The sequence below is a fragment of the Crocuta crocuta genome, unplaced genomic scaffold (assembly GCF_008692635.1).
Source record: "Crocuta crocuta isolate KB4526 unplaced genomic scaffold, BGI_CrCroc_1.0 scaffold162, whole genome shotgun sequence".
NCBI classification, from domain to species: Eukaryota; Metazoa; Chordata; class Mammalia; order Carnivora; family Hyaenidae; genus Crocuta; species Crocuta crocuta.
Window position 1 is genome coordinate 2,255,890 of NW_027529433.1, and position 17,980 is coordinate 2,273,869.

A 17,980-nucleotide genomic window follows, 5' to 3' on the forward strand; every position below is an offset into this window, starting at 1 on the left:
CTCTCTCTCCTAGAAATAAATAAAACATTAAAAAAAAATTAAAAAAAAAATAGTGAAAACATTGGGAGTTGTGTCATTCAGAATTCACCCTCATAGAGAAAAATGCCTTCTAAGTCAGGGGTTATATTTTCAAGTTGCCTGTAAAAGACTGTGTACCATAACTAAGCCTCAGACCTCAGGCTGGCTCAGAGGTCATTGCTCTGGAATGCAATGGTTTGTTGTCCTAGCTCAGTGCCAGCAACACACCTTCCCTGGGAAGGGACATTGGAAAACCTCATCAAGCTGTGGTAAGGATCTGGGGAAGGGCGCTTTGTAAAGTCCTGGGCATCTTCAGGACCATGAGGACAGGAAGCATCCACATAGTGCAGAGTGGTGCAGCCAAGGGAAGCATTCTTTCTCCAGCACAGAGCCCAAAGATCAGGCGTCTGTCCTCCGAAGATGGCCTCGTAAGTGGAAAAGAAGATCCGCTCTGCTCTCTCCAAGAGCAGAGACTGAGCAGCGAGGGTGGATGGGGAAGTCCCCCATGGCAGACAAGCAGGATCAGGTACAGATGACAAGAGGCTGGGCCCGAGGGCAGGATGGGGCTGGAAGCAATCTCAACGCTATCAGCAGGGGCGACAGGAAGTGCCTGTCTAGTAGCTGGCTCTTTCTTACACATTTCCCGCCCACATGGAAAGTCTGCACTATGCCCGTCCTTGGACCAACCTCCGTTTCAGATTTGGAACAAAGAGTAAATCTGAACTTAGTGCTCTAACTTGATGCTAGATTTAGTGTCTTAGGGAGCAACGCCAAAAAAATTAAAAATTTAAAAAGGGGCCCCTGTCATCTGTCAACGTAACTAACAGAAGAGACGAACTACATAAACTCTCATTTTTAGGACACCCTGATCCCTGAGGTCTTTGAACACAGGAAGTCCCTGCCATGCCAGCAGCACCCACTTTCCCACCTTAGTTAGTCCACAGGGCATGTTCCCACTGGACCACTGACCTGAGGCTGCAGGCTCAAAGCCCAAATGCAAGTATGCATTGGTACATTCCCTTACTTGGGAAGGAGCCATCACTTTCTTTGAGATCTATAACCCCAACACTGATGTTATGCAAAGGTTTTGCTTTGTCCACATAACATAAACCCAATGGGGGTGTGCCCCTCGCTGGCAGGCCTGTTGTTGGGGTCAACTGGTGATGATCCACAGGCTCCTGTTTCGGAGGAAGGGAGCACTGCAGGAGAGAGGACGGAATCCTCTGGGAGCTGGGTCTGGCTCGCTGCCGTACTTCTGAGCGGTCCAGAAATGCGCAGTTATACCATAGCCATTAGTCATATGTGTCTATTTATATTAAATTAAATGTTAAAACTTCAATGTTTCAGCCACCCTGGCTGCATTTAAAGGCTCAATTAGCCACATGTGGCTAGGAACTACTGCATTTGGTACTACAGATCTAGAATGTTTCCACCATTATAAAATGTTCATCTGGGCAGCACAGATTGAACCTCTCTGAAACTTAACTGCTTCACTGGTCAAACAGGGGTAACAACATTTGTCTGAGTTTAGACCCTCAGAGGGCTCCACTAAGAAGAAACCATCTGTAATGTTCTGAGCATTCACCTATAACGGTTACTCTAACAGGTATTACCTCACATAATGTTCACAATCACTAGAAGAGGTGAAACCATCCCCAGTTACATGGAAGGAGAAATGGAGGCCTGGAGGAGCTGAATAGTTAACTGGGCTACACAGCTAATAAACAGTAGAGCGGGGATTTCAATCCAGGTAACGTTGGCCCTGAAGCCCATGCTTCTTGCCATCCCCCATGCTTCTCCAGCAGGCTTCCAAAGGCCCCTCTGCTCTGCATCCATGCACCATGGACAGACTGCCCAGGGGTCAGCTCCTCCTAGGATATGTGGAGGTGTAAAAGCCTTCATCTCAGCTGCTATGAGTGACTACAAAGTGGAGGAGTGAGAGCTGCTCATTCTCATACCCCAAACTACATTTATTTATTAGGTGTGTTCATGAAGTGATACAGAGCATATATTTTAACAAAAAGATTCATAGTATCTGTGTGAGTGTACACGTGTGTTTTTACGTGATAAAGTATTTATAAAGCCCTCTTATGGGAAAAGCATGTACGTATGTAAAAAGTATCATACACATTGTTGAAAGTAAAAGAGGGGTGCCTGGGTGGCTCAGTGGGTTAAGCATCCGACTCTCAATCTCAGCTCAGGTCTTGATCACAGGGTTGTGAGTTCAAGCCCCACTCTGTGCCAGACATGAAGACTATTAAAAAAAAAAAAAAAAAAAGGAAAGGAGCAAACTGGGGGAAATGAGTATAATTGGCAGATTAAATGTTTTACCCTTGATAAAGAAAAAGTACCTAATATCAAGAAGAACAATACTAAAACTAACAGAAGATTGGGCTATGCCTGGGAAGAGGGACAGGGATGGGGAGGGGCCCCTTGGTGCTCAGGATGGTAATGTTACAGGTGTGTACAAAGGTAAAAAGTCACTGAACCAGACTCATAAGTCTAGTTCCCTTTATGTGGAGAATGTAAGAGTTCAATAAGTTGCTACAAAGCATATAAACCAAAATATATATCCTACATTATCAGCTAAACGTGCTCTCTTTGTTCCCCAAACAATGAATGGAAGAGGACTGAAATGAGTTAGAAACATAACAGCTGAGTTATTTTGATATACTCCATGAAATTATTTTCTGGAGGTGACCTGAACTTCCTATATCATACACAATGACAAAATTATCTAGCAGCAGTACCGATCATATTCAACTGCTCTGTAGACCAGCCTTCCCTGCCTTGCATGTAGTTTTGGGCAGACACCAGAGTTTTCAAGAAACTTTAGTTATAAGAACAACTCTTCAATCAAAATGTCCAGTCCAATAGATTAAAGTTGTAGTTGGGTCCAGAGTAAGACACATCCTTCCTGGCCTAACCTAGGCTGCCCTGAGCCTGGAAGCCTATTTAGGAGGCCCCCTGGTCTTTCCCACCACCGGCTCTCCACTTCTTGCTTTCACTTCTGACCCTCCAGGGAAACATAGCCGGATGTGCTAGGGCAGGTGGAGCCTGGCCCTGCCTCCTTCTGGATGCAGCAGGACAGTGACTAACTCAGAATTCCTCTTGTGGGGCGCTTGGTGGGATTTTTGGAGACCTCTCCACTGGAGACTTAATGCCAGCTTCCCTGACTCAGGTGATGTCTGGATCCTTCCACGCTCAAATCTACCCTGTGTCTGGCACATTCCAGTGTGCAATTCTTATTAGTGAATGAATAAAGGAGGTGAGGAATCAGAAAGAAAGTAGCCATGTTCCCTCCATAAACTCCTTTGGGAAGGAGGTTTTTATGTAAGTAGATCATTTTTATCTGATCTCACGCTTTTAAAATATTCCCTTTAACCTACAGTTGAGAAAATGAGTGACTGTTTCATTCTTGGCCACTTGTCACTCAGATGGTACCCAGAGTCTTGTTGGAGCAGGTTGTAACCTGTGAACATAGTTGCAGGTCCTTTGTTAGCGCCGTTCCATGGTCTGTAAAATCCCTCAAACAACTGGACAGAGTATCTTCCCAGAATCAGTGGATCACTAAGACAATTCAGGAAAACCAGAGTTGTTATAGACCATACACACAAGACCAGGCCTCTGACAGACACTGGAGTGCCGGCCTCGAAGTCCCTCCCTCTCCTCTGTGTACAGAAGACAGTGCAGTCACGTGAGCATGTGATTAAAAGCCCTGCAGCCCCGGAATCTGCAGACACCATGGAACTGTGCACGTGGCATGGAAGACCTCCTGGCAGGAGACACTTGACAAGTTTGTGGACGTCTGATGAAGACACCTCGTTCTCTGAGATCTTCTCTCTTTTTTAAAAATTTCACTTATGTATTTTGAGAGAGAAACAGAGAGAAGGGGAGAAGCAGAGAGACAGGGAGACAGAGAATCCCAACCAGGCTCTGCACCGTCAGCATGGAGCCTGATGTGGGGCTCGAACTCACAAACTGTGAGATCACGACCTGAGCAGAAACCAGGAGCTGGATGCTCAACCAACTGAGCCACCCAGGTGTCCCGTTTCTCTCAGATTTTCTCTCTGATTTCCAGCCCCTTAGTGGTTTTAGTCTCTGTCTTGGCTGACTTTGGGCATTTTAAACACTTGAGAATACCTTCCTGGACAGAATGAACAACAGCAACATTAAAATGCCAACTCAATCTGACAACTATTCCTGGGCAACTCCCATGTGCCCAGCGCTGCAGAGCCCTGAGGAGGGAGACATCAGGATGAAAGAGACAAGCCCTATCTGCAGGGAACTATGAGCTCCTTGGAGGGGGATGAAATGTGCATCTCCTGTCCTTAACTGGAAGGGATTTGGTCACTTCCACCTACGGTGTACTTTCTGTCATTCATGCTTCTTTATTTAAATTTTTTAAAATGTTTTTATTTATTTCTGACAGAGAGAGACAGTGTGAGGAGGGGAGGGTCAGAGAGAAAGAGGGAGATACAGAATCTGAAACAGGCTCCAGGCTAGCTGTCAGCACAGAGCTTGACGTGGGGCTCGAACCCACGAAGGGCGAGATCATGACCTGAGCCAAAGCCAGACACTTAACCAACTGAGCCACCCAGGCGCCCCCATGCTTCTTCATTTTTTTTTTTTTTTTTACAAATAGTTTATTGTCAATTTGGTTTCCATATAACACCCAGTGCTCATCCCCAGAAGTGCCCTCCTCCATGCCCATCTCCCCCCTCCCCCCCACATCCATCAGTCCTCAGTTTGCTTCTCAGTATTCAAGAGTCTCTCATGGTTTGCCTCTCTCCCTTTCCCCCACCATTTCCCCCCTTCTTCTCCCACATGGTCCTCAGTTAAGTTCCTCCTAGTCCTCCTATACATGCAAACATATGATATTTGTCCTTCTCTGACTGGCTTATGCTTCTTCATTTAATGTCACCTTTCATCCTCACCAGATCCTTGGAGGAGGTTAGCAATGGATGGCTCTCCTTATTTTCAGAAGACGATATTTGGATGCCTCAGTTGGTTAAGCAACTGACTCTTGGTTTCAGCTCAGGTCATGATCTCACGGTTTTATGAGTCCGAGCCCTGTGTTGGGCTCTGCACTGGTGGCATAGAGCCTGCTTGGAAGTTTTTCTCTCCCTCTCTCGGTCCCTCTCCCACTCACACTGTCTCTGTCTCTCTCAAATAAATAAAGTAAAACTTAATTTAAAAAAAAAGAGACAATATTAACAGACAGTGAGGCTGAGTGACCAACTCTGGCCCCACAGAAGATCCGGGAGAGAGCTGGAAGAAGAATACATGTACCTCTGACTCTGTGCTGCTACATCCACTCACCCACAGACAAGGCATGGCCTTCTGGCCTCACTTTCAACATGAAAGGCAGTAGGTGAGTGAAAAAGCACAACAAAATGAAGAGAGAGTAGCACAGAATGTGTAACAGATGAAAATTTTTAAAATCATGAAAGAAAAAGAAGCAATTTAGCCTTACCAAATAATTATGAAAGGAAAGGCTAGAAGGCTCAAGAAGGGAATTCTAACACACACTGAAGGGAAGGAGTTGAGGGAAATTTCATTTCTCTGGAGAACCAATATTTATAATTCTGCAACTCTGTTTCTGCTGAATTAAGTCCAGGGTAGTATCTGCCAATATTAGTTACTTTTGGTGAGAAATGAGAAACAAATACATGACAGCTAATATTCTGTAGTAGACTCAAGTCTTTAGATTTTTGGGGGACAAATCTACGTCTCGTTGTTTCACTGAGGCCTTTCTTTTTTTGATAAATTGAAGCGGTGTCTCTGGCTGGTTTATTAGGAGTGATGCAATCGTTACCATGTTTGGCTGTATTTCTGAAATGATTACAACTTCCTACTCATTTTTTTAAAGCTACTACTTAAAAATAATCAGGTTGCCACAATAATGTTGTATTCTTCCTTAAATGGACTCAACTGGCATTGAATAAATCAGATGATGAAAAATCCTATTGTCCAAGCCCTTTATTCCAAGAGGTAAAAACCAAAGCCAACAAAGATGGCAGTTAACTGGCAGAGTTCTTTCTTTATCTAAGCACCATAGGGGTCAGCTTGTTTGGGGTCCCTCAAGCCAGGGGCCATACCCACATTTCCTCTGACCTCACCTGGCTCAGGCTGTGCTACCATCAGTGAGAGGAGGTAGTGGGCACACAGTGTGGCCTCCAGGACCACCTGTCTTTCTCAAACTACCTTCTGTGAAGCCTGAATGAGCACCAGTCAGTCAAGAGCAAGGAAGTAAGAGAAATCTAGACACTGAAGCAAAAAACCAAATACCAAAAAACAACAACAACCCAAAACAAAACAAAACAACAACAACCCCCTCCCCCCCAAAACCCAGCTCTAAAGCAATTGCTAATAAGCAGAGATGTTCCAGAAATATCCTCAACATCATGTGCTTACACAGGGAGGGTGATGGAAAACTCACTTGAATGAGGAAGGTACAGGATGTACACATGCTAAAGTTATAGCAGGACAACTGGAAACCAACCACAGATCCTAAAGCCCACTCACACATTCAGGGAAGGTAAGAAAACACAAATGAGTGAGTGGGAAGAACTTCCTCTGTCTGGCACATCAGGGTCCACATTTTATATAATAATCATGTCAGGACAAAAGAGTGAATATTTGAGCAATTTGTACCATCCACATATGGCCCCAGGGCAGAGAAGGTCTGAGAAGCTGGGATTCCTGGTGTGGCCTGCCCTAATTGGATTAATGACAAAGTGCTTTCTCACGTACACGCACATCTTAAGTAATAGGCTGTGAAGTATCTGAACTTTCCAAACAACAGCTAACATGCAGGGTGCTTTTTGGATTAGAAATAACAGCCCTAGGATACAATCTGAATAAAGAGACTCTTGCTTTCACATCAATCCATTTTCCATTCCAGGGACTTGGTGCTGTTCAATCTAATATTGCCTGTGTGTACATATGTATTTGTAGCCACAATGTAGTTCTCAAGCCAGATGATCACACCTTACTGCAAATCTATGACAAGCAAGGGATTCAATATACCCATCTCCCCATCTGCATTCTCTTCACCCAAAGTAAAGGAAGCCCAGCAATTGCAAATTGCTTTGTGGCTCTTTTCTAGCCACCTCAAGAGTTCTATGTGGATTGTAAGGGATTTCCATTTCAGGTCAGTAGAAAAAGAGGGCACTGGGGATTGACAGAAAGGAGGTGGGCTGAGAAGCAAGCAAGATTAGAGGTTTTGGAGAGAAGATTTGCAGACAAGAGGGAGCTGAACTGGGCTTTCACCCACAGCAGGGAAGATAACCCAGCCGTGTCTGCTAAGCCTTGTGGACCAATGCTATGCTGCATCTCTCAAACCACCATGGCCTGAGGAATCAGAAGTCAGGACCCCAAGTCCAAAACCAGAGAGGAATGAATGGAATGGATGTCAGACACAGGAGAAACCCCATTATCCTGTATCTGCACTGAGGCAAACGGCGACGTACAAACAGCTTACTCAGATTATGAGAAAGAGACTAAACATTTCGGTGGGCGAAGGGAGGTTCTCAGAATTTGAGTGATATGGGATCCATTTTTATTTGTTTAAGATGTATAAGATAAAATTTTTACATGCAATACTCAATGTGCTACCTTCATTTTTATTTTAATTAACACTTAAGAATTGTCATGGGCTAGCTTCTGCACAGCCAAGGAAACAACCCAGAAAATTAATAGGCANGTGAGGCCCAAATCCCACTTCTCCCAATTAGTAAATTCTCTTACCACAGGGATTCCAGGAGTCTGGCTCTCTCATGACCCTATCTCATGGCCTGTCATTACCAAGGGCCATGTGGCAGACCCATGACAGCCTCTGAGGATATGATGAAGTGGGAGTTCCTCTCTTGTCTTTTTCTTTATCCATTAGCATTTTATTCACATCTTATATGTTTAATGTGTTCCAATCTGAGCCATGCAGGGCCCCCTGTTGTCTCCTCAAAATTCTCCTTGCAGGGCACTAGCCAAGCACGTGTCCAGCAAGATCGCCCAATGTTTGGCAATGGGTCAGAAGATCAGAGTGCATGTTTCACGCCAATGAAGCAAAAGAGGCCCTTGCTTTATTTTGTGAAGTTGCAAAATAGGTATCAATTTTGTAAACACGTACTGAAAACACACAGATAACAAGGAGGTGTCCTGTCGGCATGATGCGATTTAAAAAACGGAATAGTAGGAACCAAAACATCAAAGGCACGGGACAAAATATCTCCTAAATCAGGAATCGCAAATACTCCCTGGCCAGATGCCAGAGTATGTGGTACCAGAGTGCTGCTAACCTCCAGGGGTACCTGCTGCAGCCCGCCCAGCTCCACCTACAGTGAGTGCCCCATCAACAGCACCCCCTGGGTGCCAAAGGACAGCGGCTGGAGTGACCACAGGTAGTGCTGTGACCTCAAAAGATGAGGAAAGCATGGAGCCCTGCTTCGACTCCTTTGTCACGCCAGATCTGAGACAGTGGGTGTTTGGCAAATCTGCCACGTGTTTGCTTTGATCTGTGTCTATCCGACTATTTCTTCCCTTTCAACTCCAATTCCAAGTTTTCAGACCCTAATTCCAAAGACTCAGAAAGCATTTTACATATGTTAACAACTTAAAAAGTTGGTTTAGAAAAAATCCTTTAAAGTAATTAATGATGCCACTAAATTACCTGTGCATGCTTTGAGACCCAGTGACGGAGGACATTCAGAACTCGATTGGTGGCTGTTCTCCGAATAATAAACTCTTTGTCGCATGTCCTCTCAGTGTTGTTAAATCCTTAGGAGGAGAATAAACACACACATGTGGTTAAAGCCAATCCCCAGGAATCTGGGAAAAGTCACTTATTTGGGGACACTGGTTAGTGGAAACTCACAAATGACACACCTTTGCAGACAGGTACAAGTGGCTTCAGACTGTTGTGGATTCCACTTACTTACCTATTATACCTGCAGCTGTGAGCCTACCATATCTTTACAGGTGCAATTAAGTGAATAACGTGCACACATTTATTAAAGGCCACTGATTAAAACTAATGCTGATCTAGTGACATTTCTACTTATGCTTGCCTTATTCTAGAACACAGAGCCAAGAAAATTTTAACAAAGCATTTAAGAAAACATTATTTTATACTTTTGCCCAAAAGTGACTGTATAACCAATAACATTTTCAATATTTGTAGATGGATTAGCCCATACCTTAGCTCACATATGATACAAATAGCTTATGCACCCATGCATTGAGAAACACTATAGCACAATGGTTAAGAACATGAACTCCACAGTCAGACTGAAGTTCAAATCCCTCTCCGGTGACCTGTTTCCTCATGTCCTGCATGAGCTAGTAAGTGTACCCACCTCACAGAGTTGTTATGGAGGTTAAGTTAGTGAATAGATGTTAAGCATTTAGAACGGCACCTGAGACAATAGTGGAAGGTCAATAAATACTAGCTGTTACTATAATCTAATGTTGGTGGAGTGTCTTTGGTTCCCCTCTGTGCCAGCCTATGTCCCTGTCTTGGCCACCTTCTCACTATCAAGAAACCATATAAATTTTTTCCTATTGACCCTCTGTTTTAAAAGAGTTTGCCTTCCAATCACAATTCAGTGGCATGTTTCCTTTAAAAGTGAATGCAAGCTTTATTTAACTTTACTAACAAACTTCTTGAAAGTTGTCTAAACTTAACACATTTCATTTCCTCACTCTATCTGGCCACCAAAACAGCTCCTGTTAAGGTCACCAATAACCTACAGGTCTCTATATCCAAGAGATATCCATCATCTCTCCACGAGAATGCTCACCTGATGAACACTTATAAGCAAATCACTAATATATCTGGGGATAACCCCAGATCTCTTCTCTAAGTTCTGGATCCATTTGTCCAACTGCTTCTTGGTATTTTCTCTTGGATGTTTCAAAAACCTCAGACCCAATATGTATAAAACAAAAAGACATCGCCTTTCCACCAAACCTTGTCCTTATCCAGTGTTCTCTATTTCATTAAAGGAACATCACTAGCCATCCAGATATAAACGCCAAAAACTTTGGAATCATTTCTGGCTCATCTCTTTGCTTCTTCCTGATCATTTCACCTGCTAGGTAAATCTCAAATCTGTCCATATCTTCTTCCCTACAAAGCCAAAATTGAAGTTTGGCTCCCAGCAGCTCTCAATATAGTCTACTGACAAGACAAAAATAAGAACTGAAAACATGGTAAAAGAATAAAAAAGTTTAAAGCCAGATTTTACAAGAACCACAAAAAAACTTCAAGAGAATTATTCTTTTAATTACTGTTGAAAAATAGATGACTTGTGGGGCTCAGTCAGTTGGGTGGCCGACTTCGGCTCAGGTCATGATCTCGCGGTTCCTGGGTTCAAGCTCCGTGTCGGGCTCTGTGCTGACAGCTAGCTTAGAGCCTGGAGCCTGTTTCAGATTCTGTGTCTCCCGCTCTCTCTGACCCTCCCCTGCTCACACTCTCTCTCTCACTGTCTCTCAGAAATAAATTTAAAAAACATTAAAAAAAATTTTTAAATTAAAAAAAGAGGGGCGCCTGGGTGGCTTAGTCGGTTAAGCGTCCGACTTTCGCTTAGGTCATGATCTCGTGGTTCGTGGGTTCGAGCCCCGCGTCGGGCTCTGTGCTGCCTGCCAGCTCAGAGCCTGGAGCCTGTTTCAGTCTGTGACTCCCTCTCTCTCTGACCCTCCCCTGCTCACGCTGTCTCTCTTTCTCTCTCTCCTAGAAATAAATAAATTAAAAAAAGAAAAATAGACGAGTTGAAATTGAAAACTCAAAGGATAGGAAACCACTCATTAGACAGACCTCACTAAATAAACAAAGAAAAACCTGAAAGAGATTTAGAAAACAGATCTCAGAAAATTACTCAAATGCAGTACAAAGAGTTAATGAGACAAAACAGAAAAGAGGTGTTAAAAGACATGGAGGGAAGATTTAGAAGTTCCAACAAAAAATCAGAAGGATAATATAGGAAAAGAATTTTTCAGACTTGATGGAAGACATAAATCTTAAGGTTCACGAATTGTAATAAATCCCAGGCAGGAGAAGTAAGATGAAAATCACACTCAGAGGTAATGCAAAATCTTGGAACTCCAAGACAAAGATAACTTTGAAGCAACTGGTCAGAATATATTTGTTATCTGTAAAGGAAAGTCAGATGAAAAGGATAGGAAATGGCATGGGGAATAAGGAAAGTAGATGGGAAGGCTCTGAATAACCAAATTAGAGAATTCAACTGGAGTGAGAGCTGGGAAATAATAAGGCCTATCATTTTGATGGAGGGTGAAAGTCAAAAGTTCTTGGAACACTGAAAAAGGGTGATGAGGCAGAGTCTCTCACCTGCATCTATAGGTATAAGGATGGTCAATCAGTGAGATGAGAGAGAATGGGTGAAAGGTAAGAGTGAGGGAAGGACACAGAGATAAAAAATCAAAGTGAAATGTTAAGAAAGAAGAACAATTTTAACAGAGCTGCTACCATTTTAATGTATTTTGGGAAAAGCACCTATCCCTGCTGGTCTCCTTGAGTCTGTGTTAGGGGTGGGTGGATAGGGGAGTCGATGTTGGAAGACAGACAAGAAAGACAAGGCACGTTCTTCTGCTCTCCAAGTTATTTAGTGTCATACATTAAAAGGCTACTTACGGGATTTTCTTTATCAAATTTCCAATATTTCCATAAATTCAAATCTCAGCCTTTGATTACACTGCTTGGATGTTCTTCATAATTCCTCCTAATAACCCACGTTATTTATCTTTTCTGTAGAGATCTCAGCTTGGTAAGTCCTCATCGCCTCTGCTGCTCAGAGCTCACCACCTGCTGCCACTTGCAGCACTCAACATTCTCTTGGAAAGCGACCAGGTACTCAAGTAAGTGATCTTCAACAATGCACATTCAGTCAGTGCAGCTGGAACAATCCACAGCTGGTAGTAAAGATGACTAGGAGAGAAGGACCAACCTCAGGCAGGACCAGCCTTCCAGGTGCTGCAGGAATTCTGAGAACCAGCGAGGGAGTGAGGGCTCCAAAGATACACATTCTACTGCTCCCTTTAGAGAGCAGACCATCCCTGATATGGCTCCAGGATGAACAAGAAGTAAAGTCCAGAGCAAATTACTTAACCTGTCTATGGCTCAGTTTCCCAACTTGTACAATGAACAGAATAAACTACATATAGTTGTTTTAAAAATTAAATAATTCAAGACACCTGGATGGCTCAATCAGTTAAGCATCCGACTCTTGGTTTTGGCTTGGGTCATGATCTCACAGTTGTGGGATGGAGCCCTGCACTGTCAGTGCAGAGCCTCAGGAGTCTCAGTCTCTCTCTTTCTGCCCCTCCCCTGCTGTCTTGCTGTCTCTCAAAATGAATAAAAATAAACTCAAAAAAATTAAAGTCTTGGGGCACCTGCATGGCTCAGATTTTGGTTGAGTATCTGACTCTTGCTTTTGGCTCAGGTCATGATCCCAGGGGCATCGGATCGAGCACTACATCAGGCTCTGCACTGAGCATGGACCCTGCTTAAGATTCTCTCTCAATTCTTCCTCTTTCTCTCTCTCTCTCTCCCCCTCTCTTCCCCACTCATTCACTCTCTCTAATTTTAAAAAATTAAATACTTCTTGTAAAACAAGGCGCTCAATGAAATCATATTCATTACAATTATGTTCTTAACTATAGCTGGCCTCATCCATCTGTCCCCTTGATCCAACGGCCCTCAGAAAACACTTTTTTAATCTTTTTTAAAAATTTATATTCAAGTTAGTTAACATAGAGTGTAGCCTTGGCTTCAGGAGTAAAACCCAGTGATTTGTCTCTTACATATGACACCCATTGTTCATCCCAAAAATTGCCCTCCTCAATGCCTGTCACTCATTTTCCCGTCTCCCATTCTCCCACCTCTAGCAACCCTCAGTTTGTCCTCTGTATTTAAGAATCTCTTATGGTTTGCCTCCCTTTCTGTTTTTAATTTATTTTTCCTTCCCTTATGCTCATCTGTTGAGTTTCTGAAATTCCACATGAGTGAAATCATATGATATGTCTTTCTCTGACTTATTTTGCTTAGCATAATACCCTCCAGTTCCATCCACATTGTTGCCAATGGCAGGATTTCATTCATTTTCATACTGGGTAGTATTCCATTGTATACATATGTACCACATCTTATTAATCCATTCATCAGTTGATGGACATATGGGCTCTTTCTTTTTTAATGTATTTATTTTGAGAGATACAGAAACAGCGTGAGTAGGAGAGGGGCAGAGAGAGAGAGGGAGAGAGAGAGGGAGACAGAGAAGGAGAGAGAGAGGGGGAGGGAGAGGGGAAGAGAGAGAGAGAGAGAGAGAAAGAGAGAGAATCCCAAGCAGGCTTCACACTGTCAGCGCAGAGCCCAATTCAGGGCTCGAACTCATGAAAACATGAGATCATGACCTGAACCAAAACAAAGAGTCAAAAGCTTAACTGAATGAGCCACCCAGGCACCCTGGGCTCTTTCTATAATTTGGCTACTGTTGAAAGCACTGCTATAAACACTGGGGTGCATGTGCCCCTTCAAATCAGCATTTTTGTATCCTTTGGTTAAATTCCTAGTAGTGCCATTGGTAGGTCATAGGGTAGTTCTATTTTTAATTTTTTAAGGAACCTCCGTACTGTTGTCCAGAGTGGCTGCACCAGTCCACATTACCACCAACAGTGCAAAAGGGTTCCCCTTTCTTCACATCCTCGCCAACACTTGTTGTATCCCGAGTTGTTAATTTTAGCCCTTCTAACGGGTGTGACGTAGTATCTCATTCTGATTCCTCCCAATATACTTGTAAAAGAAAGCTACTTATAAGTATATGTGAAAGCGGTAAGGATTTGATGAACATCAAGTTACTTCCTTCCTGAAGAACCTTTTTCACTGCTTGATGTCACTGATAATCTAGAGAAATACTCTCACAATTCAATTTAAACCAGCAACAACTTAGAAATTTCCTAAACCAGATATATGAACCATCTTTCTGAGGGGCATACCTGTAGCAAATCCTGATAGACCAAGATTTATAAGGATTTAGAGAGCTGCTGCTTATTCATTAACTAAAATTAATGCTGTAACTGGGCTCTAATGTGCTCTCAATGTCATCAGATATGTCTGTCTCCCCATTTTTTTCACAGACTTTAAAGTTATGTGATCAGAACAACAATTTTCCACAACTCCTCAGATTTTCTCATTATTACAAGCCATCATATAAATCAGGGGCTGCTTGGACAATATTTATTTCTGAATTTAAGTATGAACTACAAAGCTAATTGATGGTAACATTCATGTGGAAGCCATTTTGTCCTAGAATCAAAGATCTACCCCCAAGGAGTTTTTGTGCTATTTTTTTTTGGGGGGGGGGGGGGAACAGCAAATAGCATATCTTTGCAGGGCTTTACACATTTTTTTCACTTGTGGTAGCACAATGAAACCACATATATCAGGAGGGTTTCTTTTACTAATACACACATCTAGAATACTATCGCCCCAAGATTCCTGTCTTTTCAATTTTTGCATATTCTTTTTCACTTATAGGCACTGGTCAGAATGGGTCATTTGGGCAACAAAGGTCATCTGGAAGAGTGATAAGACCAAAATCACTATACATCTGAATTTCAGAATGAGATTTAAGTTTATGGTCCTTCCCGCAGACACCTCATGTGTCATGCCATCCTTTAGAGCAACTGGTAGATGTGACATCTCTCTTATTAAACTACACACTCCTTGGTGAAGGGATTTCATCTCAAGCATCTTTGTAGGCCCTTCAGCTTTGCACACAGGCACTCAGAAGTTATTTTTCTTAAAAAAAATTGCATCACTCCCTATGGAAACTATCTGAAAGTGTGCAAGTGATATATATCTGAATTAAGGGCATCCTTTCACCATATTATTGTGATGACCACATATTTGAAAGCCATCACAAGCAGAACATACAATAAAGTAGTGGGGAGGGAGGCAAAGACATTGAAAATAGGGGGAAAAGGGAAAGTTTCATTTTCTTCAAATGATATGATACTCAGCCAACTTCATTGCCTACCTTGTAAGAGGAAAGTAAAGTAATGGTGAGATGGATTTAAGATTACACTTAGGTAGATTATGAGCTAGGCCAGTTAGAGCTACCCAGAGGCTACTGAGGACAAACTATAAAAGACAAAGAATTCTTGAGCATGGTGAAGTATTTTAACATCAAAAGTAGATCCCCAAGAATTGGACCACGGACCTCTTATTAATTCCAACGAAGCATCTTTAAGCCATCCTTCTGAATTGGTGAAATAAGTTAGAGCAGAATCAGAAAGAGCCAAAAGGCACAGAAATAATATTGTTATCAGTGGTCCCTGGTGGTGGGCTGACTGGAAGAAAGAGTAAACGCCATTGGTTACTTTAATCATATATCTAGGAACTGTTTCTTGTTGTGTTTTTATCTCCAGTACCTGACATTGTAGGTCTTAATACATTTAGGCTTGTTGAATAAACACACTCTAATCACTTTAATGGTTACATTAGTGAGAGAATTAAGAAAAGTATATCAGTGATGCATCTTTTTCCACTTTAAATAAATGGGACTCAATCTCTGCAATAACGTCAATGTTATCAAAGTGCTTTGCTTTATCCAGAAAATATCATTCTTTTGCTTTTAATATTTTTTCAGTTTATTTACTTATCTTAAGAGAGAGAGTGTGTGTGTGCACAAGTAGGGGAGGGTCAGAGAGAAGTAGAGACAGAATCCCAAGCAGGTTCCACACAATCAGTGCAGAGTGTGATGTGGGGCTTGAACTCAGGAACTGTGAAATCATGACCTGAGCCAAGATCAAGAGTTGAATGCTTAATCCTCTGTGCCACCCAGGCACCCCTCCAATAAATATCATTCTAAAAACCATGTCATATAATTAGTTTGTACATTTCTGTGCTCTTGGATTACCAAGGTATTTCTATCCTTTGGTTGTTGCCATGGAAAAACTGTTAATATTTATTACTGCTTTGTGCCAGGTACTGTAGTAGGAGCTTTACAAGTGGTCTATAGTTTAACCTTCACAACCAAAGACAATAAATAATAATTGCCATTTTTTGCAAGCCCCCCAAGTACTGGGTAAAGTACCATGAATAATGTGGATTCTTCAATAACAAGAGCAACCAAACTGGGGTAAATGTTATCCCCGTTCAGGGATAGAGAAACAGAACATACAGGAGGTTGGGGAACTTGGCAAAAGTCATAGTATTAAGCAGCAGAATCAGAATTTGAGCCCAGGTCTGTTCATTTCCAAAGCCAGAGTGCTTTTGATCGCAACTCATTATCTGGATCCAAAGTTTAAAGTTTTTCTTACAAGGTAGTAAACCAACACTTAAAACTATAACAGAAGACGCTGGTAAAGTAAGTACATTCCTGTTAGTTCTCTCTTCTAAATTTTGAGGTGTGCTGACAGAATGGTCCCGTTATAGAAATATACATTTCATACTGTAATTAATACTAAACAAAAACCTTTATTTATCTAACTAGGAGTAAAATGTCCTCAGAAGGTGTCCTTTACCCAAATTCATTGTTTTCTATGTGACCATTTTACAGACTACTGCTTTTTAAACTTCAGGTCATAACTTATTAATGGGGAGTGAAATCGGTTAAGTGGGCTGTTACTAGCATTAAGAAAATGAGAGATGAAAACTAACTGGGAAACCAACTTGACAATAAACTAAGGAAAAAAAAAAAAGAAAACTAACTGAATAGATTGTACATAGTGAGGGCCGGTATTCTTGAGGAAAACTTTTGTATCCGGTGTGTGTGTGTGTGTGTGTGTGTGTGTGTGTGTGTGTGTCCTGAGTCAAAACGTAAAATGTATTTCTTAGAGTAGGTTGCAATAAAAAAGTCTGAGAGTGACTGAGTAGACAATCTGATTATTAGACTATGTTTAAAGTATCAGCAGGAATTGCCCAGAAATCCTGGATGACTGTGTTCTTTACTGTGAAGCATGTCTAGAGGAGCAAGCAGAGGATGCTCCTTCTCTTACTGTCCCTCTTTTCCTTCTATCATGAAACTCTCCCCACTCCATGCCCAGTCCTCTAGTTTGTCTACCACTCTTTCATTCTCACTTATTGGTCTATTCTTCAGTTGACGCCATTCGTTCTTACTCCCTCAGGGACATAACTCTGTCTCATGGTTTTTCTATGCACTCCAACCTGACACCTTCAGTTCTAACATGGCCCCCAAATCCCTCATTTCTAGCTTCTTATGAGATATTCCCCTGCTTGTGCTCACTTTTAAGAGGCATATTATGCATTTTTCTAGCAAATATAAAGTTTCTTATTATTTTCATATTCCTTCCAAACACGACAATAGTTTTTATGTGCTTTAATGATCCATTGAACTTCCCTTGTTGACATTCTTGAGTTTTAATTTGACTTTCACATGAACAAGTAGTTTTTCAAGGGAAATCAATAGTTAATTAAATTTACCAAAATATTTTTATAAAAAAAAGGAAAAGAAACACATCCAAGAATACAATGTATGTTTCTTGCTCTCAAGCTCCTGCCCATGTTAACTTTACTGTTGAGTTAATGGGATAACTACTGATTCAGCTTCTCAGGTGGGAAGCCTCACGCTTCTCTGCCTCTCCTTTGCTTTTCCTATTCAGTCAACAACTACTGTTAACTTTTTGATAGCATCTGTCAGATTTATCCCCTTAACTCCACTCTTCTGCCACAATCCTAAATCTAGATTCTTTACACGTGTCATTGTTTCTATCTCCTAGACATTCCTCCTTCTTTCATTCTCTCTGTCCTTCTATGCTTCCTCCATCCCTAATTCAATTAATCAATAGTTATAGAGCATCTACTGTGTTCCTGATACTGTGGAGGTGCTCAGTGAACAAGAGATATGGTCTCTGATCTCATGGAGTTACTTCTGTGAATGGGGAAGAGAGCTTCCAAACAAGTCAAACACCAAAATGTCTA

At 42.0% G+C, this 17,980-nt stretch overlaps 1 protein-coding gene across 2 annotated transcripts in view; it reads right to left on the reverse strand.

The window, feature by feature from the left end:
* The window catches only part of RASGRF2 (Ras protein specific guanine nucleotide releasing factor 2), a 236,307-nt gene that overhangs the window by 36,726 nt on the left and 181,601 nt on the right, over positions 1–17,980 (reverse strand). For both annotated transcript variants that reach the window (XM_077759868.1, XM_077759867.1), the window contains exon 18: positions 8,690–8,796. In XM_077759868.1, coding sequence (XP_077615994.1) covers positions 8,690–8,796 — 107 coding nt within the window. The remainder of the gene's footprint in view (positions 1–8,689; positions 8,797–17,980) is intronic.